This window comes from Myxocyprinus asiaticus, chromosome 30 (assembly GCF_019703515.2).
Source record: "Myxocyprinus asiaticus isolate MX2 ecotype Aquarium Trade chromosome 30, UBuf_Myxa_2, whole genome shotgun sequence".
NCBI classification, from domain to species: Eukaryota; Metazoa; Chordata; class Actinopteri; order Cypriniformes; family Catostomidae; genus Myxocyprinus; species Myxocyprinus asiaticus.
Genome location: NC_059373.1, coordinates 24,640,760 through 24,666,426, shown reverse-complemented (window position 1 = coordinate 24,666,426; position 25,667 = coordinate 24,640,760). Strand labels below are relative to the sequence as shown.

General features: G+C 37.6%; 1 protein-coding gene across 1 annotated transcript in view; it reads right to left on the bottom strand.

Moving 5' to 3' along the window:
• The window catches only part of LOC127420803 (CUB and sushi domain-containing protein 2-like), a 491,575-nt gene that overhangs the window by 203,138 nt on the left and 262,770 nt on the right, over positions 1 to 25,667 (bottom strand). Inside the window, exon 10 of the mRNA XM_051663350.1 lies at positions 15,080 to 15,201. Coding sequence (XP_051519310.1) covers positions 15,080 to 15,201 — 122 coding nt within the window. The remainder of the gene's footprint in view (positions 1 to 15,079; positions 15,202 to 25,667) is intronic.

Below are 25,667 nucleotides of genomic sequence, written 5' to 3'. Positions count from 1 at the left end.
GGTGAGTCCCACCATATCCTATTGCATTACAGTAGCAATGTGTATGATAAGGACTGACAGTTCTGTGGGTGGGGCAATCTTCGACTGACTTATTGTGGGATTATGATCAAAGGCTGCTGCCAGTAGGTCAATAATCAGATACTCATGGGAAAAGCTTGACCATAACAAAAATGAGAAACTGATATAGTTAAAACGTGAAAAGAACTCCACACTCTAAACTTCTTTCCATGCTTTGAAGCCCCCGCCCCCCCAAAAAAAACAAATTTGAATTTGCATTATAGTCAACCTGGTCTCAGAGTGAAAACATTACTTTATATACATTTTTGCAAAACTTGTTTCACGTGTCTCCAGGTACAATTCTCTGCAGTTTCCAGGTGTAATGAACAGTAGAAGCATTACAAAAACTGTGTTTTATTCACTTTCACTCAAATCATGACCTTAATGGTTGATTATGACTATATAAATACTTATTTTTCTCTCTGTTACTCAGAATCTGCTATTTTATGATATCGACACACTTTTACTCTAATGCATCTTTCGAAAAACTATACATTTTAATGCTTGTATTACAGACCCAACTACATATATACACTTATTCCAATGCAGTCAGCTTGCGTGGTAGCTCACCTGTTAGAGCGCCGGACGCAGTGTTGCCAACTACTTTCAATGAAAAGTCGCTAAAAGTCGCTTGATGATGTCATGCGAAATTAGCATATTCATGACGTCATCGTGTCATATTTGCATTCTGCCTTGTGTCAGCCCTTTACATCTGTTTGCTTCTCTCCTACTTTCTATGCTCACATACTGTATTTTAATACAGCCGAATTCCCAATAAAGCTTTTCTCATTTACATATTTGTTCTGTTTCTGTTGCCAGACAATGGAACGAGTATGAAATAGTGACTGAAACGCCGCCCATTAAGACTAAATTTTAACCAGTACTCACTTCCAAGCAATTTCCAAGCTGCTGCTCTGCACTGCTAAAATCCTGATTTTATAACATAATTCTAAACATAAAAAAGACAATGGCTGTGCTGTGATTTTGGCTATATTTACATGTAAAATGATCACTCAGAGATAAAGTTAGAAGCGACAGAATGTCTTATTTTTTTCTCATATAGCGCAGATCATCCGTCTGGATAACAAACCACAAGAAGGATGTTCCATTTTCAGTCAGGGATGGTTAGGTTTAAATCCGTAGATAAACCTTTTAATCCTCCAGATACAAAGATTTTTTTATTTTTATTTATTTTATTTTTTTTTAAGATTTAAAAGTGCGCAATCAATATTTGATTAACGATGTTGATATCGCAACCATTGGTAAATGCATTGCATTGGTGAAAAGCAAGTGTATCGGCGGCTTAACAGGCAACTAAGGGTATGTATACAGGCCAGGTGGTGTGCTGCCACTCAGGATAAAACCCTACAAACTAACTATGTGCATATTTACAAAAAACTATGTGCATATTTTCAAAAGAACAACATTATGTGCATATTGATTAACAGATTGAAATTGTCACATAATGTTTAACTATGAGTGACAAGTACATGAGAAGAAAAATAATGGTCAAATTAAATTGTTTAAATTAAAACAGAGGAGCAAACAATACAGATTAATGATTGGTCCTTGGCAACTCTGTTTGCACATGTGCAGCTCATTCATGTCTGTGTCAGCTGCCATAAGGTTAACTGAATGTGCTGCTGCTGCTCCTCTTTGCCACTCACTGAACAGAATAGACGCAGAGAGAGGTGTGCCTGCGGCGGGAAAGTAAGATCTCGCAATCGCGCGGCAGTACTGGCGACTCTTCTCGGAAAGTAGCTAAGGTTTGTCCAAAAAGTCACTAGATTTGTCGCTAGGTGCTTTTTAATTAAAAAAATATTGCTAAAGGGGTCTGAAAAGTCACTAAATCTAGCGACAAAGTTGCTAAGTTGGCAACACTGGTTGGACGTGAGATCGGAGGACTGCTGTTCAAGTCCAGCCATGAACTCAAGATAACAGATGAAATGACACAAGTCATAAAAGCAGCACAAAATTATGTGGTTCCTTCAGAAAATTTGCTTTTTCATTTTGCCTCTGCATTTCAAAACACTATTGGTTAGGTTTAGGCATTGATTTGGTAAGGAAGTCTTTTTTAACATCTCATTTATATTTTATAACACAATTGGTTAGGTTCAGGCAAAAGTTTTAGGTTAGCTTAAAACCTCATCTGAATACAAAACCATTTTACTCACTTTTGGCAGCCACAGTTGGACATTTCACTGGAAAACTGCAGCCAAACATGTTATACAGCATGTACATTTTGAATTGCAAAAATGTTGTCATGTTCACGTAAATTTCATGAGATCAGGCTAGTTACAGTTTATTTTAGTGGCATGCTATATTCAAAATATTATATTTTTAACTACAGCAGGACAGATTAACTCTTAATTGGTCATGTTACACATTATAACCCATAACTTAAAGGAGTAAAACCTTTTAAAATGCACAAAATATTTTTACATTTGCAATTTTCATGTGAAACTGGATTTGTGGATGACAGCCTTTTCAAGAGAAACACAGTTCATTTTCCCATTTTGAAGTTTGTGTGAGTTGCTCATGGCATTAATGACAACATGGACAGTTGCAAGGAAAATATTAGTGTTAAAAAGGGAATTTCTCAATTGTGTCCAAGTCTTGACTGAAAGATTAGTAAAGAATATACATTAATACAGATGGAATGCAGTTGGTAGTTTGACTGGGAAACAAGCTTGTAAATTAAAACTATCCATGCAGTTTCTTTTTTCTTCAGGCCTGACTTTATGTTAATGTTTGGTTTTAGTTGACTTATAAAAACTACTAAGTTATCCAGCCAAGAGTAGTAAGTGGTTTTCTGTTCTTTTTTTACAATATTGTTATTTAATTACTATTATACTATTATACTATACTACTAAAATTACTATTAACACAATTTAATAATAATAATAATAATAATAATAATAATAATAATAATAATAATTCCTTATATATAGCGCTTTTCTGGGCACTCAAAGCACTTTACATAGTATAGGGGGAATCTCCTCAACCACCACCAGTTTGCAGCATCCACCTGGATGATAGGATGGCAGCCATAGTGTGCCAGAACTCCCACCACACACTAGCTATTGGTGGAGAGGAGAGTAGAGTTATGTAGCCAATTCTGGGATGGAGATTATTAGGAGGCCATGATAGATAAGGGCCAATGGGAAGAATTTGGCCAGTACACTTCCCTATTATCAATTTCTAATTGCTATAATTAATTTCTTTGAGGGATGGGCATTTCAAGTAATTTTGTAGTTGAGTACTCTAACACACACACACACACACACACACACACACACACACACACACACACACACACACACACACACACAAACAAGTAATCATTTACTTGAAATTTAGAATTTAAGTTCAATATTATCCATGCAAACAACAGCACAGAATATGCAGTGTTTAAATAAATGAATAAATAGAAATAAATCACTTCTGAGTCTGTAAGACAAAAAGACATATTGAAGAGTGATAGTGCTCAAAGACTACATAGTAGAGAATGGGACTTTTAGTGGAGTAGCTGATAAAACCAGTCCACTGGATGAGGATAGCATGGAGAACAAAAGAAAGACTGATAATTAAAAATGAAGAGGACAACAAAAGCAATCAGCCATGCCTTCTCATGAACAGCTCATTTTATATTATCATCCCTTCCGGGGATCCCTCCATCTAAGACAGAAACCAGGTGTCTAGACTCTGAGCTAATATTTGAGTTGGGGGGGGGGGGATTCAGCCTTCTGTAGCTTCACATGCTGCCTTCCCTGCAGAGTTTCATTCTTTTCTTTGATTATTCAGTTACAAGCTCAGCCATTTTCCAACACCCATCATTAGGCACTAGGGATGACATAAATAGAACAGGCATGTCTGAATGGCAAAAACATCTTTAGATGAAGCTCCGGGCTATCTGGTACTGAGGCATTACAGATTGGGTTTGTGTGCTTCCTGAACTTTTAAGAAGTTTAATTTCATCTTTACTTAATTTGGCTGATTAGACACAAATATTTATTCACCATTACTAGCCCCAATGGAACTGCAAAAATAGCGATGGTGTTCAAACAAGTATCTCTCTCTCTCTCTCTCTCTCTCTCTCTCTCTCTCCCTCAGCTAGCCAACAACATCTTGGTAATACCTAAAAACAGGGATCACATACATTTCTCAAACAGTTCATTTCACTGATATTTTAATGTATTTTACAGTCGTTTGGATTACTGGATTTTAAAAATCTAATTAAAAAAAGACTGCATTTATGAAGAGCAATTTCTAGCCAACTGGATTCTTCAGTAGTGTCAGGATTAGTGGGAGGAATAGGACTCAGTTGCAGATGGGAACAGGTCAAAATAAGGTTTATTACAAAAATTATGTCCAAACAGGTCAGTAATCAGAAAATATTAAAATTCAAACCAAAATACTGGCCACTGGAAATGCAGGCAAGGCAGGGCAAGGCAGGGCAGGGCAGGGCAGGGCAGGGCAGGGCAGGGCAGGGCAGGGGAAAAATCAAAACAGGGAAAGTAAAGGGCAAGTACAAGAACTAACCACAAACTCTAGAAAACGAAGGAAAAATTCACGAGTATTGATGAAAGGAACTGACAAACATAATAGGGAACAGATAATATATATGGGGGGGGGGATCAGATGGGCAAACAAGGAGAACAGGTGAAAAAGATTAATCAGTGAGACAAACGAAGAGATGGGGTCCAGAAACGGGACCAAGCACATGGTGACAAAAAATAAACAAAAGACATGTGCAAGACAGGAAAACCAAAACACAAAAACAGGCGACAGGGTCCCGACACTGAATAAAAACTTGACCAGGGTGTCGGGGACCTGACAAGCAGAGCTTAAATACAAAAGATTAGCAGTAACTTCATGCAAAAGTTTCCATATTTATTTATTTTTTTGCCTGGAAATCCCTAATTTTAATATTCCCTGATATTCCCAGGTTTTCCATGGCCATGAAAACCCTTTATAAAAAGCTAATATTAGAAAACACATTGCAGTGTTTACCTGTTGAGAAAGACCTCTTAAGGTTTGGGGTCTGTATAAAAAACTTTTTTATAGTTTACAGACATGTTTAATGTTCTCTGTACTTTGGAGGGCAGAATAATTATTAATTTCCACACTCAGAGGCCAGCAGTCACACCGAACATTCCTCAAAGTCATAAATCGAAGACTCTGATTTGCTGGCACCAAGGAGCCTAGTAGAAACCTACATCTGGCCAATAAAATGGTCAACGAACAAAGGGCAGATCTGTCTGAACACACTCTTAGAAAACCCCCCACAACTGCCACACACAATCCAAGAGATAGATAAAGAAACATCACCATGGAAACCCCATGGAAAGCTAAGATACTCCTTTGTCTTAACTAATTTAAGACACGAACACTTAAAAATTAGTCATTTTCTGTCACATGCTAAAACTCATTACCAAGACACAGAGCTAAAGCAGACTCCCTTATGAGACCCTCATGTTTGCAATGGACAACACAGTTCTAACTAAGACATCTCCTCTTAATCCATGAACATTTCATGCAAAGTCACAGTAATTTGCTGATTTAACCCTCTAAAATGCACATAATCTACCTTTTTATACCAAAATGTACACAATACTTAGCCTTGCTTGATAATTCTGGAAATTATGTTGTTATGACCTGTAATCACTTTGCTAACTGATGAATTGATGATTATAATCTTTAATCTTGTCTTATTCATGTCATATTACTAGAATGGTAACAATTCATGATAAAGCACATCATGTTTACTCTCGTTGAGATTCTTTCTGCATTTCAGGAATATTTATGCTAATTCATTTTTTTTTATATATTCAGTTGTAACCGAGATATATAAAATATATGATTAAAAATACTTTTTGAGTGGGAAATGTGAGTCTTCACAGACAAAGGCTCATCAATCACCTTCAGAAGGAGGGACAGAAATGACCATGTGACCCTGCAGAAGACATTTCTGATTGGCTCAAGACACCTTTGGGGTGTGGCCAATCTCAACAGTACAAAGCCTCCTCGCCTCCGACAAACCCTCTTTTCAGCTCTCTTTCTCTTCAGCTCTCTTCATCCTCTGCACTCTTTCCCTCATGGCTCTTAGCCCTTGTTCCGGTGCCCCTCTGTCTCCACACAATGTAGAGTTCAGGAAGCTTGGAACGTAAAGTTCCGAAAAGAGTTCCCTCTCTGCTCTATGACTCACACACGTGACGGGGAGTCGTGAGTCTCCCTCGCAGAAGGCCTCGCTTCAAAGCCCTGCCTCATCATCCCAGTAACAAACTATCCACTATCTTTAACAGAGGTCCAAAACATCGACGGAACAACCAGAAATTTCTTCTGACACAGCCAAAGGACCAAAGCAACGCAAGGAAATGCAACAACACACAAGTACATCTCCAGACTTTTGCTGAAAGTGCTTGTGACTCTTTAATATAATTTGAGGAATCTGACTGCAAATCGAATTAGACTCAAAGAAATATCGAATGATTCTCAAGGCATTGTCTATAGACTCCATAAAGTTCAATTTCTCTGTACAGATAATTTCATTCACCTTCTGTTACAATTTACTCACCAACCTGTTTGTCATGTTTATCTATGTGTTTAGATTAGAAATAAAGTCTTGTTTGTATTTAGAAATGAATTGACTGTGGTATATTTTTATAATCTCGTCTCTTGATTTTTCAAAGATCTGCGCTCTGAAGCTCGAACCATATCTAAACATATTTGTGAAATTATTTTCAATAAGCCATGATAATAGTATTACTCCAATAAGTGAATTAATCCTAATTCCTTTATTAAAGCTAATTCCTAACAATGGAAATTGTGAACGGATACAACACGCCGTTGTATTATGATTTTAATGGAGAATTTTATTCAGACAAATAAACTAATTATTTGTCATATGTCATTCTTATAATGGTGGTCAAAAGCAGCTAATTCCATTATAAACTTCCTTACATATTATGGTGAAGGTACGCGGACACTTTAATCCATACCATGTACATTTATACTACCATAATTTCACGACATATAATGGTGGAGAATGCAGGTAAAAATCTAAATGAGTTGTTTTGTCTTTTTATACACACAGTCATTCTTTTCTTTGAATCGAAAAACAGAACAGAGAAACTAGTCTAAAGTGTTGCGTCTGTGACGTATGTATTGTGCACCAGCTTGTTGTCATGACAATGAACAAGTAAGAGCTCATATTTGCCTCCCCTTTTGTGATTGAAAGGCTTAACGCCTAAAGAGTACAGGAATAGAATTTAACTATCTGATGAAACAAACCCAGTTAAAGTAAAAACTCCATGAAAGAAGCTTGAAATTTCCCCCTGCCAGGACTAGAATTCTCCTCGCAGTGCGGTAAGGAAAAGAAACAAGCGATGTTCCTCTACCTCTTTTTAAAAGGCCTTATTTTATAGCTATTTTAATGACATTGAGATATTCCAGTGCATTCAACTAGTCTACCTTATCTGTCTGTGGTTTAATCATTGAAGTAGATGTTCGCATTCTGTGCCTGCTCGCTGAGCAAATTTTAAAATAACTAGTGTATTGTGCATCATTGTCCGAATGTAATTTGAATGGGAATGGGATAGTGTTTGATCACACTAGAGATTTGCAGTAAATCTGCGTACCATCAGTGGATAAACCCTGCTGTGCAACCAGAAATTGACACAAAATCCGCTCTGATCAAATTACATTGTTTAAACAGCATCAGTGAACCTGCCGCTTAAATATAGATTAATCTCACTCTGAACGAGCTGAAAGTATAAGCGCCACTCCATAAAACAATTATATGAGATGTCTGTAACTCTTGAGAATTGCTCTTTAAAAGGACTAGAGTGATAAATACCACAATACAAATGGCTAAGCATGCAGTTTTATTTGTGCATTATGATTCACCTTGAATGCACTGAAATCACAGACACCATGTTGGGTTACGAGCTGAACGTGACGCTGTTATTTGTGCATTGTTAGATACGTGCCGACGTTTCACAAGCTTGCTTAATACTTTGTTTACATGTAACAAATTGGAACTTGTGTTGGTTGCTATGATGACAGAAGTTCACAGGAAATCCTAAAGAGACTCTTCCGGGGCAACTCACCACGCATGCGCAGCCTGCTGACGCCATATTGTCAACAAAGTACAGCATAGCTAAGCTAATAAGTTAGCGGTCTTGCATTGAAAGCCTATACTAAACCATAGCATCAAAAGCTAGCGGTTAGCATCCTGTAGCTTGTTACAGTTAAATACAGCTTGTTTGAACAAACATGTAGTGATTTAACCTTTTAAATTCTCAAACGTTAAGCACATTTTTGTCTCTATCTCTTATGCACTTTATTCAGTTTTTCTCCCTCTCCATTTATATCATTACATGAATTACTGTCTATCAATGAAGTTGAGTTTAATTTAAGCTGAGTTTGAAGAGCTGATTAAAATTGATCTTTTCTTCACGTTTCCTTTATTACCACTTTTTTCCATTTCTTATCAAAGCTTAACTGCTTTAGATAATAACAGGTCTCAAGCAGTGTAAGTTTACAGAAAACTTACAGCTACCTCTCATACTTATTATCATATACCACCCATCAGTTCCAGCTTATCTTTATTACTTATTGGCTATTGTATTTCATTTAACTTTTTCCCTCTTGTGTGTTGGGCATTGAGGTGATCTGTCTCACGTGGAGGGCCCTCACCGCAGCAGTATCAACTCAGTCTACAGGCCCACAGTATAAGACTCTATCCACTTCTGCATTGTGGAGTTTTAAATTTACAGAATACCTCAAATAAAATTTTCTGTTACACAATCACAATCAATGAGCACCAAGCCTCAATCAGAATCCCTGATATTGCTATTAAGCATAACAACAAAACATTTATTGGTAGATTTTGTTCATTTAGTTTTGTTTACTTTCCATTTCATTTTAAATTCTCTGTCTCCCTCTGACTTTTCTCTCTTTACTGTTTACAGTCTAGAGACCAAGCCTGTTGAACCACTGATGATTCTGGTTAAAATATTTGTCATTAATAAGAGTCATCTTGAAATGTCAAATCATTAACCAAATTTTGTGTGTTCTCCCTAGTCTACTCTCATGCAACTACTCTCTTAGTGTTTATCAGTGCAATCCAAATTCCGGCATCCAAACGCAACCACGTCCAGAAATAAATTTCAGAGAGAAGCACCAGGTGAGTGTAACCGCCCCCCCCCCCGAGCATCCCTTTGATGCATCTGTGGTAAGCAGTTCAACTGTACCACCTAAAATAGGTGTATGGTGTCAATCTTGTGAGATTGAAAATAAATTAATTACACTTCACTAGTTTCTCACATTCACTGAAAACAACACTTAACTGTCACTACCCTTCATTTGTGTCTCCACACACTGAAACAACACCTAGCTGTAACACTACACCTAGGCCCTTAAACCTGTGCAGATCTGTATCAGCTCTCTCCCTAGTCTTCCACTACAGTGTGCTAATATTTAGCTGAAGACTGACCCCATGGCCCACTGGAAAGACTTGGAGGTGGGGCTGAGTGTCATGCTGGAAAAAAAATCACCAGCTTCCTGGCCCACAACCTCATAGGTCAGATGAAGCTGAGCGACAAGAATGCCACCCACCATACACAGGAAGTAAATGACCTAAAGCTGCAGTCCACAAAGACCCAAAAGGTGCTAACGCATGCCATGTGCTGAATAGACCAGCTAGAAGCTGAAACCCAAGATTGACGCAAAGGGTCCAAACAACTGGAACAAGCATCAACGAGAGAAATCAACCAGCTCCAGGAAGCCCTGACAGCTGCCAAGCACAGAGAGCAGCAGGCTAAAGCCGCCCAAGAGGACCTGGGAAAGAAACTCCAGCACACCAAAGTGCAACTGGAAAAAGCCAGGTTTAATTTGAAAGACATGAACTCTCGAAACAAGGCCCTGGAAGGCCATCTGGAAATGTCCAGAACTGAAGTTGAAACCCTAACCCAACAACTTGACCTCACCAAAGATGTGCTTGACAATGATAGAGATGGACTAAAACACTCTTACGAGTTAAGGTGAGAGCTTAGAATGGACTGGCATCCCATAGCAGCACCCCTGTTCAACAAAGCGGCATCCTCCAACCAAAAGCTGCCTTATGATGAAAGAAACAACAGCCCGCAGCACAAAAGCCCACTGGCTCTCTTCCAAGAATCCCTCTCCAACAAAAGTGAAAGGGTGTACATCCCAACGAACCCTGAAGCAGCACCTGGAATGGATTTTAAAGACCTTGACAAGTTGGCAAGGAACATTGACAAGTTCACACCAAATTAATGAAAGGTCAAGATGGATTGCTTACCTACGTGACATAGACTTCTACCAGAATATGAGGCCTCAGATGACTAACAGAGATACTTTCTACCTACTATGGATAACATCCAGTCTTGAGGTGGTTGAGGAAGTTTTCTTGACAGACAGCCAGACCACATGAAGTCTGACTACCAATGTCTAAGAGAGGCCCTGATGAAAGAATTTTCAGACCCAGAGTCTGAGCAAGAACTGTTTACCGCCCTGAACACCAAACAGGGTCAGAAAGAGACCATACAAGATTACTACCATCAACTATGGCAAGCCTACTTTATGTCCTGGAATGAACCTGAGATGGAAGAAGAAATCAACTTCAAAACCATCTTTCTCCGAAACCTGCATCCCACTGTGAGCTATCATCTAGGAGTCACAGCCTGTCCTCGCACGACGACAGCTCAACAACTGCATGACTTAGCAAATAAGGCTTATGTTAAACAAAGAATTGCCTCAAGAAAGGCCCCCAAGGTATCGTCAGTCTCAAGCCTTACCTCTCAAAACCAAGGGCTGGCATTAAAAGATATGTGGCATCACAACAAAGACAGGTTCTTCAGCATAGGGCGGAGTAAACCCCATGGCGATCAAAAGTGTGACCCCCGAATTAGCACCAGACCCAGATGTATGTCCAACCACTGGGAGAAACCGTGGAACAAACCACATCCCTCAAGCCATCCAAAAGAAAGGACAACATGGGAACCCAGATGGACGTTTAAAGGCAACCGACAACAAAAGCCATTTCAACACTGTGCAGATAGACACAGAACTGAGCCTGCACACGAACAAGATAAGTCACCTGCAGAAGACTCACCAGAACTGCTGTAGCTACTCACAGCATTCAAGCAGAATCCACCCAAGCTGATAAAGTCACCATAAAGACATTTCATACTCATCCTGTCTCGATCAATGACAGGAACACAGGTGCCAGGGACAACAGTGACCGACACGGCACCGGCTTATGGACAGAAAATTCAGTCATTAGCCTTAACCTCAACCACATGCTTATGCACAACATGACATAAACTCAGTCATACAGCAGCTCATAACAAGTTATATAAAGATATCAAGAACTGTATGAAAGACTTCCATGAACTGTGGCTTCATCAGCACCCACAGTTACATAGAGGATCCAGATTAGCCAAGACACAAAGCGCCAATCTTCGAATGGGTCCACCGATACCAAGTCGACAGACAAGAGCTCTGAAATCTCAGAAAAGGGGGAGCTTGAAACAGTCTGACACAGTTTAAAATAGTCTTACACACAGCTATAACAGTCTGGCATAGTGGTGTATTGTAAGAACAATTCGAACTAACACATTCAACCATTATAGGAAGATATCAAACTGTTTTCCTCATAGATAAAGCATCCAACATATTTTTAAGGTACCTGAAAACCCTAGCTACCCTACACTAAGTTCATACAAGTGCAAACTAACCATTTAACACTGGTTATGTTAACTTACCACACATTATGATAGGAAACACTCAGATTCCTCTTCAATAGGCAAAATGCTAAAGCTAATCCAATTAGCCAGCAAGAAAGTCAATGGCCATTTATCAGGATTGACACCTTAAGCGTTTCGTTCACGAGCCACTATGAATTCATAGAACATTCATAATTTCCCTACAACATATTTGTTTGGACAGAATGGACAACTTCCACAACTGCTTCCACACTGGTAGTGTGGCTAAGGCATTTCCGGTTACAGTGTTCAGCGCACCTATATGCAGAGGTTTTTTTTTTTTTTTTAAAGGTGACAAGGGGGCCATTTACACCACACCTAGGGTAAAAGGCCCTTAGAGGGTTTATATTGATATAGTGTAGATACCAAGGCAATAGTTACAGGGCACAGTTTGACAACATCCATAATTTCCAGGATATTCGTTAGCAACATAAATTTGCAACATTTTAACAATTATTAAATATTAGATCAAATGACGTCAAAATCTAATTTTAGACTTTGCACACCATGATCTCATGGGCCAGGAGTATTTTGGAGTGTATAGTGACAAACAGGTGTTTAGGAAAGTGCTGTGGTAGTTTTTAATGCTATTTAGTGTTTTGGGAGAAAATCAAATCAGAGCCTTTTACCCCACTGAGCCTTTAGTCCCATTGTACCCTGCTTTTTAGGGCTGTAAGTTCATTAAAACAATAAATCATGTTTCTAGCGTTAATAAGACTAATCTCAAATTTATAATTTGCTGAAATTTATAAAATATATGTATATATTTTGTTTCCTTTTCAAATGTAGCTACACTCAGCTCCTGAATAATAAATTAAACATACAGTATATATCATGAAGCAGTCTGGCCATCTCATTAAAGTGTGTTCCATTCATTTACGATATTTCACACCTGTTGAGCTTCAATGATAAATTCCACCATACAACAACTGCAAATTACTTTACTTTGGCTAAATGTCCCAGATGGGTTGATTTATAAATAAATTAGCCGTTTGCTTACTCTGACCAGGCGTTAAAAATCACTTGTACAAAAAAAATAAAAAAAAATAAAATCAATTTAATTAATAAATTTACTGTGCTACATATATTTAACGGCACTAAATATTTAATCAATTTCAAAATGTTACTACTTACTATCTTTGGCAGCTCTTCCACGTGCATTTACAGTTCAACAAATAGTGATATACTTATTAATGAAACAATGACACAAAATACAGTTTAACAAATACATTTAATAAAAAGGGGGCGATGTATGCGTTCATCAGGTCTCTCTTTCCTCCCTCACACATGGAGCATTAAAGTGTTGGAAGTGTGAAGTTGTTTCATTCAAAGAGCAATGGTGCTGACACCCTTTGCTAGTCTCTTTCATCCTCCCGTTATTTGTGGTTTAAGCTTATCTGTGGTTAAATATCTGCTACAGTCCTCCGTGTGAGGAGAATCTGTGAAATGCACTTGGAGTATACACCAGCCATTGCTTTCTCAAATCAGTTTTGGCTGAATTAAGCTCTGAAAACTTTGAATCCACTGAATTTTGATGAAGCTACACTCAGTAATGTTCAAAATATTTATTCTCCTATAAAACTGTCCATACTTTAAAATCGTCTTCCAAGCACTCATTTTAAGTGAAGTTTAAGGAACTAGGCGACTACAGCTGATTACAAAACCCATAACCGGAAACTAGGGAGCTGCTTTATTTCAAAAGCAGAAGTATGCATGAGGCTCGATGCAAGTAGTCCATTGTCAATTTCACTTAAATATCTATTTCACATGCGGTTCCAAATCAAAGTCACACCATGGATAGAGACAGAAGTTGACATATGTAACTGATATTTTATGCTTTTGGTCTTTTAGTGGATTATTTATTTATTTAATTTTTCATATCATTCATTTTGAATTATTTTTATTTATTTATTTTTATTATATTTTTGGTCCTGTCTGTATGCATGTTTCCCCTTCCTTCTATTTTCAGGTGTGTTCTGTCTTGTTATTGGTTCATTAGTCTTGTTAAATCATTTGGTTTTATGAATTTGTCTTGTTTTGTGATTGGACACATTAGACTTATTATTTCTTATTAGCCCCATGATTACATACAGCTCTTTTGTTTGAAAAGAAAAAAACATGAAAAACAACAAAACTAAAAGACACACATGTATGCAAAACCCATAACAAAATGTTGGGCCACTCCGACAAACAGAATGATGTTTTGATAGTGCCACAGAGCTTGCACTGTGTTTGCATTGCTTTAGTCAACCTAAGAATGATTTACTTGCATAGAAATGTCTCTGCACTTTAAACTGGTAAAGGAGAAAGTATTTTAACATAAACAATTAAAAAAAAAAAAAAAAAAAACTATAATTCATCAACTTTACATATTCAGTATGCATCGCCAAATGCTAAATGATGTCAGACTGTAGCTAGCTGTGATGGTAAAGGCTTTAACAGCTGTTGGGGTCTCTCCTCACAGGGAGAGTCTTTGGCTCGGGCACCAAACTAGCTGCAGCAAAATAAAAAGCTCATTGTCAGGTACATTTCATACAGCCCTGGTTCTGCCTCAGTATCACAGTTAACCTGATATATTTCCTGGCTGCTATTGCGTCAGAATGAAAATAGAATGTCGTTACATCTGTAAAGTGCAAAAACAGCAATGTTCCATCTTCATCTGTACCCCGCTCTCCAGTAATGGCAGTGTGAGGCACAACTGTCTAGATGAAAGAGTGGATCGGGGGCACACAAAAACCAAGGAGCATTGATAGAGCCACTCCGCCTCATTCGATCTCACTTCATCTCTTGATTCCCTTCTTTCCCACCTGAGTCATGGTGATGAGGGGAGAGATTTGTAAAGCCATTTATTTGAAACTAGATAAAGCAAATCTGGCAAGTGAGTCAGGAAATGGCCTTGAACTTGCCTCCAAAGTCATGACACATTGAGATACACTTTTGTCACTCCCATGGTATCCACTCAATGTAGTTCCTGTTCTTTTTCTCTTTGTTCTATTTCCTTTCTCTTCCATTCCCCATTCAATAGAACTGTCAAGGTTTCATATTTTATAAGTGTGTAGATATCTGGATATTGCACTCATATCATATCTCAAAAATCTATGTATCCTTTTCCCTGCACCCTTCAGTTATAAGACTTTCCATGACATGGTGTTTCCAGATATTGCAAGCTTGAAGCGAGGTTTAGGACGCAGCACTCATCTGAATGTTTCATGTTTTTCCAGAGTATTTACCTTGGAAGGGTCAGACGCTGTGATGATCCAAGTGCAGTTAGCATTGTTGTCATATTGTACTGGGAAGTTTGGGGAAGTGATAATGCCATTAGGTCCACGGAGTTGACCCCCACACATAGGAGCTGAAAGAGAAGAAATAAATTGGAACAAGTCATGTTACTGTATACTATAAATAGAGAGGCACACTGTTTACACTTTTCAGGGGGAATCAACCTGGGAATGGCTTACTTATAGTTGTCTATGCATTTTAAGCTTGAATAGGAGAAATTATTTTAACTTTAAAAAAAAATCACCTTTAAAAAATTCACACTTCACCTTTAAATAAGAACTTCTTCAACTTATTATAATCATAATGTTTTGTGTCTAATGATAACCGGATCAATCATATAAAGCACAGAAAGGCCATAAAAGAAAAAGGATAAAGGACCACTTCAGCACTAGAGTATGTCACCATAGCATCATCAACAGGGCTCTTAACAGTAAATAAAAAAAATAAAAAATAAAAAAGACAGTAATTGCTCTGTAATGTCAGTACATTTTAATATCACAGCAATCCAGACTCAGAAGGGTAAACCGGAAAGGGAAAAGCAACACGACTGCAGATACTTCATTCACTCTTTATGTTGCCTAGAACACAGAGTACACCCCATTCCTAATGCCAATGCCAAGTTAAACACACAGGCTCAAAGTCTTTCTAGACAACACTTACTATACTATACACTATACACAACTATACACCCATCCATTCCATTTTCAAAAGCTGTGATTGGCTTGTGGGCTTACAAACCAATGAAGGGTACCAAAATCTTCAATGATTAAAAAAAGGACACTTATTAAAGCTTAGCCCTTGGCTGCAGTCATTATTTCCCACTTGATTATTTTTAAAGTTACCAGAAATAATCTCTCAGGTTGTTGGTTTTGATTGGACCAGTGTGTGAACAGAATTTTCAAGGACCTTACCAATGACTGGTTGGGGTTTTGACTTTTCTGTGACTTTTCTTTGAGTTAAAGTCTTTTTTGACACTCTCTTGGCCTCCAGGAGGACTTTAAATACCTCCCTGAATGAAAGTGCTCTGTGTCTAATGAGAAGGGAGGGCACAGCCAGTGTGTTTGCAGTAAATGAATGTTTCTGCGGATCTGGGACCTGCTGCAGCTCTTAATGAGCTATGTCTGAGGTGACCTCCTCAGGGCCACCTCCCTCACACACACTCTTAAAGTTCTCCTCAAACATTATAAGGTAGGGTGACATTGAAAAACAAAATGCTTTGGAAAAGTTAATTAACATCAAGGACCGTCAACCCCACTTTTCACCTTCACATCATAATCTCAGGTTTCTGCTAAAAAGGTCCAGATTGCTGATTATGAGCATTTATTGAAACCTTTTTTGTTAATCATTCATCATCATCAATACTTGCTGAATTGACATATGTGGCTTGATAATATAGCTTAAAAAAATACAATATATATTAATATGTTTCAGCTGTTTTATAATATTTAGCATGTTTAATATGTCAATATTTATGCATTTGCTCTGATTATTATTATTTTTATTTTTTCTTTCAATTAGAGGAAAGATCTAAAACAGTAAAAAAAAAAATTAATAAAAAAAAAAAAAAGCTTATTTTAAAGTAATCAAGGCATGTTTTTCCTTGACTGTTTTTCACTAAATGAACACAGTAAAATGTAATGATGTTTACAATATTTAAATGCACAAATATAACTATAATAACAGCAATTTTATCTACACATATTTTTTATGAAACGTAAAAAAAAAAAAAAAAGAAAGAAATGGCACACAGTGGCATTATTGGGTGATGATGCATACAAATTGTTGAATCAGAGTTTTGAATTAATTCATTGAAATGGACAGTTTGAACCAGAGACGATTAAAATATCTTTGTATTAAAGGAATGTTCCGGGTTCAATACAAGTTAAGCTCAATCAACAGCATTTGTGGCATAATGTTGACATTCCTCCTTTTTTTATTTTTTATGATTAACATTTTTATTGATTCTTGCATTGAACACAGAAAAGCAAAACAGAAATACACAGACTTGACATTTAACTCTTCTAAATATCTGAACACTCCACTCTCATATAGGTCAACGAGTGTAGTAACCCCCCTCACAATCCACTCTGACCAGCAGAAAGGGAACTTATTAATACATAATTTTGGGTTCAGCCATATGCTTGAGGCAACATTTAATTAAATGTCCAAATTAAACACTCTGGACACTTTTGTCCATACCGAGTGCAAATGCGAGATAATGGGGTGTAACTTAACTTCTCCGATTAGTTTGATAGAAAGGCTTTGCAATGGCGAAATAGGGGCAAGAACTTCCTGTTCAATACAAAACCATGGAGGGGCTCTCTCAGGAGGAAGTGACCAATGAGCCAAATGTCTGAGACCGAATGCATAATAATAAAACAAAATCTTGGGTAGGCCTAGCCCACCTTTGTCAATCGGCCTATGTAACTTATTAAAATGTAATCTAGGACGCTTACCATTCCAAATGAAGGTCTTCGCTATGTTATCAAATTGCTTGAAATAAGAGAGGGGGACATCTACAGGGAGAGATTGTAGCAAGTAGTTAAATTCTGGAATACAATTCATTTAAATAACATTAACCTTCCCAATCAAAGATAAATGTAATGAAGCCCACCTGCCCACATCGCTCGAAAACCTTTTTATTAAGGGGTCAAAATTAAATAAATCAGACAAATTTGCTGGGAATAAAATGCCCAAATACTTAATGCCCTGTTTGGGCCACTGGAAGGTGCCCGGCTGGAAAGCTGTTACTGGGCACCACGCTGTCAGAGCCAAAGCTTCGGATTTAGACCAATTGACTCTGTATCCTGAGAACTTAGAAAAGGAATTAATAATTCTGTGGAGGCAAGGCATAGATCTAGTGGGGTCAGGACGAATAATAAAATATAATCAATGTAAAGCAAAAGCTTATGCGCCATACCTCCAGCCACCAGCCCTGGAAAATCATCTTCCCTTCTTATCGTGGCTGCTAATGGTTCCAGGGCAAGGCAGAACAATAATGGGGAAAGAGGGCAACCCTGCTGGGTGCCGCTATCCAGAGTAAAATCATCTGAAATTAATCCATTTGTTTGTACCGCCGCTACCGGGTGTCTATAAAGTAACTTAATCCATCCAATAAAAGTATTCCCAAACCCGTATATTTACAAAATCTTAAAAAGATAATCCCATTCTACCATATCAAATGCCTTTTCAGCATCAATTGAGATGGCCGGAACCGGAGTCTGATCATTCGCCACTGACCACATAATACTGATGAGACGCCTAATGTTATCAGAAGAGCTGTGGCCCTGAATAAACCCCACCTGATTTATATGTATAAAGATGTCATAACTTAATCGGTTAGCAAAATGTTTGACAATATTTTAATGTTAGCTGGATCAGGGAATTTGTATGATAACTCTTACACTCACTTGGATCTTTGTCTTTTTTAAGAATCAGACTGATCCAGGCTTGTGTCATGGTTGGCAGAAGCTTTCCATTCTTTAATGATTCTATATAAACTTCTAACAAAAGTGGAGCCAGTTCTGTAGCATAAGATTTAAGAAACTCAACGGGAAAGCCATCTGGCCCCGGAGCCTTGCCTATAGGAAGGGCCTTAATTACCTCACCAAGCTCCTCCAAGGTTATCTCAGAATCAAGAGAATTTTTTTGCTCAGTTGTCAGTTTAGGGAGTTCTAATGGTTCCAAAAAATTTCTAATATCTTCATCAGTAGACGAAAATGTGGAACTATAGAGATCAAGATAGAGTTATTTAAAAGCATTATTAATATCAATGGCCGAGGTAAAAATGTCACCACCAGCAGATTTCACTGAGGGAATGGTAGAAAAAGACTCTCTCTGCTTTATATATCTAGCCAAAATCTTCCCTGATTTGTCCCACAGCTCAAAGTATGACTGCCTTGCCCTGAATAACTAAAACTCCACCTTCTCAGACAAAATAGTATTATATCTGTATTTCAATCGGGTCAATTCTCGGAGGCCATCAGACGACATTTGGTGCTTTAACTCTGCCTCTGCACTTTTTATATTCCCTTCCAACTCCACGAGTTTTTGTGTTTTGGATTTTTTGATGAATGAGGCATACTGTATAATCCGATCCCTAAGAACCACCTTAAGTGCCTCCCAAGCCACGCCCACAGAGGATACTGTGGACCAGTTGGTCTCCATATAAACATTGATTTCAGCTTTTAACATTTGTTGGAAATCAGGATTTTGCAAAAGGGATACATTAAAGCGGCAACTAAATGATTTCTTTTTCTCCATGTGGCAACACCTCTAAACTCACCAGGGTGTGATCTGAGATTAAGATGTTTCCAATTGAGCAATCAGCAACAGATGGAATGAGGGACTTAGATATTTTAAATAAATAAATCTTATGGACTGATGAAAAAAAATTTATAGTCCCTACCAGATGGGTTTAAAAGTCTCTAAATATCTGTAAGACCAAAATTTTTACACATCCTGTGAAGCGTCAATGTTGCTCTAGGGGGCTTGCACACTTTTGCTTCACTATGATCAAGGACTGAATCCATCAATAGATTAAAGTCTCCTCCCAATATTATATCATGAGGGGTGCCAGCGGCTTGCAACATCCCTTCAAGATCTATAAAAAAGCCCTGATCATCAGCATTTGGTGTGTAAATATTAGCCAAAATCAACCTTTGCCACTGAATTTATGCTAAAACAATAATGACTCTTCCTAATTTATCTTTACTCTGTTTGAGACATTTGAATTTTAGATGTTTACTTATCAATGTAATGACTCCCCTGCTCTTACTTGAGCCAGCACTAAAGAAAACATGTCCACCCGATATCTTCCCAAATTTTTCAGCTTCCTGCGGGGAAAGATCCGTTTCTTGAAGAAACACTATATCATATTTCTTCCATTTAAGAATATAAATAACCTTCCTTCTTTTTATGGGGTGCCCCAACCCATTCACGTTCCACTTGGAGAGAGACAGTCCACTCATATAAACATTTGACATTTTGACATATGAGAAAATATAGACTGTGTGTCAAAAATAAAATGATAAAGACTACATTCCAACATTAGTGCAACAGTCAAACCACGAACTTCCCCCCGAACCAAACAAACAGATAAAAGAAAATTTGCGCATTAACACCGCGCATGACAGCGCCAACCGGCGTCCATCACTCTAAACTCAAACAGTCCTTGTATACCTATGAGAGACCCCACGACAACTTTGCTGTCAGATTGCTCAAGACCGGTGTTTCTATACACATTTTGTGAGACAGAATTACATAACAGAAGAAAATCTATAAAACAAACTCCAGTCAGTAGGCAGAATAAACACAACGAACATGTAGATTCATCTGCATAACTGTCCTGAAGGTATGTTCCTCCACAAAACAAACTCCAGCCTTTAGCAGAACCAGCACACACACACACACACACACACACACACACACAAAAAATGTTCAGTTTCCTCGGACAGTCAAACGAATGTTCAGTGAGCCGGCTGTTCATGAGTGCAGCAGATGACCTAATCCTTTCAATGTCCTGCAAAAAATACTCCACAAAACAAACTCCAGCCAATAGGAGGCATAAGAAAAAATAATGTGCAGATTCATCCACATACTGTCCCAAAGGAGTGTTACTACACAAAACAAACTCCAGCCGCTAGGCGGAACCAGCACAAAAAGAAACAAAACAGGCGCCCAGTTTCCTCGGACGGTCAAGTGAATGTTCAGTGAGTCAGGTCCACTAGGCTGCAAAGCGAGCACCACACAATGACTTACTCATTCCTTTGACTTTATGAAGGACAATGCTTTTTGGGAACAAGTAAATACTTTGCGGCCATCCTTAGCTTGTATTCTCAACCTGGCCGGGAACTTCAGTGTAAAAGTGACCCTCCGTCAATGCAGAAGTTTCTTTAAGGAGTGTTATTCCAGAAAACAATCTCCAGCTGCTAGGGGGAACCAACACAAAAAGAAAAAAAAATGCACCGAGCTTCCTCGAATGGTCAAGTGAATATTCAGAGAGTCGGGCTCACTTGGTTGCAATGTGAGAAACACACCATGACTAACTCATTCCATTGACTCTATGAAGAACAATGCTTGCTGTGGGCATGCAAATATTTTGCGGCCATCCTTAGTCTCTATTCTCAATTTGGCCAGGAACATCAGTGCAAAAGCGAACTTCAGTTGATGTAAGAGTTTCTTGCATTCCTTGAATCGATCACGTTTCTCTCTTGTAGAATTCGCAAAGTCTGGAAATAAGAAAATGTTGTGGTTCTTCCAAGAAAGCCTTCCTTTACTCCTTGCGTCACGTAACACAAGATCTTTATCGGATGATCTCAGAAATGTAGCCAGAATTGATCGGGGCCTGTTTCCCTCAGTGGATCTCCGAGCCGGAACTCTGTGAGCTCGTTCGATTTCCAGCTTACAGCCTGTTATGTCGAGCAGACTCGGGAAGAGCTCGTCTAGGAATTTCACCATATCTCGACCTTCTTCATTCTCAGGAATTCCAACAATTCGGACATTGTTTTACCAGTTACGATTCTCAAGGTCTTCCAACTTTTCCCAAATGCATTCCAAGTCTACCTTGGTAACTAGCGTGTTAGCAGCTAATTCCCTCTCCGATGACTCCAGATAATCAATCCGTTTCTCAATGTTCCCCAGTCTTGTTACCAACTCAGAGAATTTCGTCTCCATGGCAGTGATCGATCGACATATAACAGCAAGATCCTCCAAGTCAGCAACGACCTTCGCCAGCATTGCCGACATGCTCAACAGTTGACACTGAATCTCTCCCACCGCACCGTCCAAACTGAGTCCCTGGTCTGCGGCCCTGTCTGGGGTATCAGCTTCAGCACGTAAGTGTCTTTTAATGTCTCCAGAGCCCGAGGATTTTGAATTCTTTGACATATTGTCTTCATAGAACAGTTATGGAACAGGGTGTATCAAATCTCACCGGTTTATGACACAAAAAGTATTAAAAACTAGCAAAGTATGCAGAGAGTTCACATGTCTGACCTACGCATGGCATCACGCAACTCCACTCATACCTCCTTTTCTTTAAAAAAAAGCAAAAATCTGGGTAACAGTGAGGCACTTACAATGGGTTTGAATGTTTCAAAAGTATAGCCACAAGACATAAAGAATATGTGTGTAAACATGATTTTACTGTGATAAAATCACTTACAAACCTTTTCTGTGTAAAGTTATGGCCAATTTTACAACTTCGTTGCCATGATGATGTAATGTCAAAAAACCCTAAAACGACTGTAAAACTGACAATTTAAACAACTTTACAGCACAAATAATACATGAGTTTTAACAGAAGAATCAATGTAAATGCTTTTATAAAATTACAAGCTTCACATTTGTGTTTAAACCCTCAAAAATTGGCCACATTCACTTCCATCGTAAGTGCCTCACTGTAACCTTGAGTCAAAATAATTTTTTGTGGTAATCAAAATTATGATACAAATGCTGTCGATTGAGCTTAACTTGTATTGAACCTGAAACATTCCTTTAATACTCTTAAACTCACGACACATCGCACAATTGTGAAATTAGTCTAATGGCATGTTCTTTAGAAAACTTAATGGCAAAATAAAAAGTGTATAAAATCATCACAATATTCACAATGTTACTTAATTTTATATCACCAGCAAAATCATCACTAATACAGTATATCATAAATATCATGAAAATTTCACCCTATTGGGGCATAATAAGTTCTCATTAAGATAACACTTTGGCATCATTGTAACTCAACTATCCTTAAAGAACCAAAATGGCATGCTTTCCGACAAAATAAATCATGCCAATACCAGACTATGTCCCTTAGCAGTAACTGACTAGATGTACGGTATTTAAACTGTAAGGGCAATGGAACAATTTGATAATCACTCCTACATACACTCAGAAAGAGTTTTCCCATTGCTAACGGTAATCTTGTTTAGGCTGAATTGAATTAGTGTGAACGTTAGGCCAGGAGTTCTAACAACCTTAATTTCACAAAGCACATTTCAGGAGCTGCAGATGTAAAAAATAAAATAAAATAAATAAATAAATAAATACCCCATGGCAGACCAAAGATGAGGGAATAAAAAACTGGGGAGTTTACAAATGAGACTCCTTCCAAAAGAGTCACTTTAGGTCACAGGACCTAGAATCACCATGATTAAATGGCTTTTATAAAATGCTGACTTCAAATTTCCAAAAGCACAACTCATCTCTCATGATATGTGGTGTATTTTATGTTATTTTTTTATTTTTTTTTTCATGACAATTCAATTAAAATTAAAATTAAAAAAAGACTCATTGTCAAGTCATTGTCTCTTAGATCCTTTTAGATCCTGTAAATCAAGGAAATGACTTTTCAACATATCTAGAGAGTCAAAACCTCAAGGACAAACTATTGTTATTATGCATTTTATCATGTTTATGTATTTCACAGTGATTTATGAATCTTTTTTTTTTTTTTTTTTTTTTTTTGTGGCACCATTTCTAATTATTCTTATGATTCCAATTTTCCTGTAGCATGCAATTAAAACAGGCCACTTTGAATAATTTAGGGTGTTAAATCAATGAAACAAGAAAAATAATCATTCTCTACATTAGTGGTGAAAAGGAGCAAGCAGTTCTAGGGAGCAATAGCTAAATATCAACCCTTTTCACATGAGTAAAAGGGTTGATAAGGGAATTTGTCCGTCTGGTGATTCCAATAGCTTTCCAATTCAAGGTCCATTTTCTCTCTTTCTGCAAGCTCATAGTGATGTGCCAAAATCTGATCGTTAAATAATCAATCAATCTATCAAAAAAAAAAACAAAAAAAACAAAAAAAAACTGTCCAACTAACATTCTCTCCAAGATTGTCAAGCCTGAGGGGTCCGTGGTGGCAAAGGTGACTTGTGGTGTTGGAGAAGGGATATGTAACTCTAATGAAAGACAAACAGTCCACAGCTAGCCAAGCAGCACTGGAGAAATTAATCGATATTAAGGAGAAGGGAGCAGGTATAAACAACTCTGTATTTTTGCAAGTGTTTTTGTGGCTGTTTTAGATCTGTAGTTCACTTGCTTTATTCCCAAACATCGTTTTATGATGTTGCATATTCTAAATGGTTCGTTTTAATGTTCACAAGGCAACATTTTGACATTAAAACGATTTATTTTTCATTATAATACACGCACACACTGTGTGTGTATATATATGTAACGTTAGGCTGGCGCTGGCAATGACAATGCAGACGAAGATGACGATGAAATGTAGAACCCAAGTGCAGTTTATTATAAATCGTGATATCCAGAAACACTAACTCTAAACATGAACAAAACATAAACATGAACTTGATTTAACTAAACTCGACATGACTTGGTTAGACTATGAAACAAAACATAAACATGACTTGGCTTGACTAGACTTGATCATGGAACCAACAATGATACATTAACACACAATACCTGACAATGGCAAACATGAGGCTTAAATACATGGACAAGGGTAACAAGACAAACAAGTTAACTAATGAAAAGACAGAACTGATAACAAGATAACTAGACAATAAACCAATGAAAACAAAACACATGAACATGGAGGAAAACATGAAATCACATGACCAGGGGACCACATGACATAAAACAGGAATTAGATTTTCAAAATAAAAGACATGAAAAACATGAACCAACAGAATAAACATGACAATATACTATATATATGATGAAATCAACCTCTGGTTTGCGTCTGAGTTCTGTTGGTGTTTATTTTGTGAAAATGACCGTCTGACTGCTCATTATTCAGCCTATTACAAGACTACTTGCCAAATAAACAAATTCATGAACATACAACATTGATTTGAGTTTAAATTATTTTATTAGCTTACTTATAGAGATCACACAGTGATCCAAGAAGCAGGAAAGACGGCTCGCAGTAGCCGGATGAGTGGTCCGATATATATATGTGTATGTATATATATACTGTATATATATATACAGTACTGTGCAAAAGTCTTAGGCACATAAGATGGTTCACAAAAGCATTTGTCTTAAGATGGTTATATATATCTTCAGCTTTAGTGTGTCAATAGGAAATATAAATGTTAGACTCCCAAACATTACTTTTGCAAATAAAAAAAGATTAGAATAGAAGAACAGGGAGCCCTGCAACAGATGTCATGGCCCCCACAAAGTCCCCTATATATATATATATATATATATATATATATATATATATAAATATATATATATAGTAATGTTGGGGTAGGCTGAGGATGAAGACAAGACGATGAGGATGTGAAGAACCCAAGTGCAGTTTATTTACATAAGTGAAATCCAAAAACCGTAAATCCAAACATGAACTAAACATAAACATGAACTTAACTAAACTTGACTAAAAAACAAAACATAAACATTAACTAGACTAGACTAGACTAGACTTGACTTGGTGGAACAATAACACGACGTACACAAACAATTTTACATTAACAATACCTGACAAGAGACAATGGCCAACATGAGGGCTTAAATACACAGACATGGGTAACAAGTAAACAAGACAACCAATCACAAGAC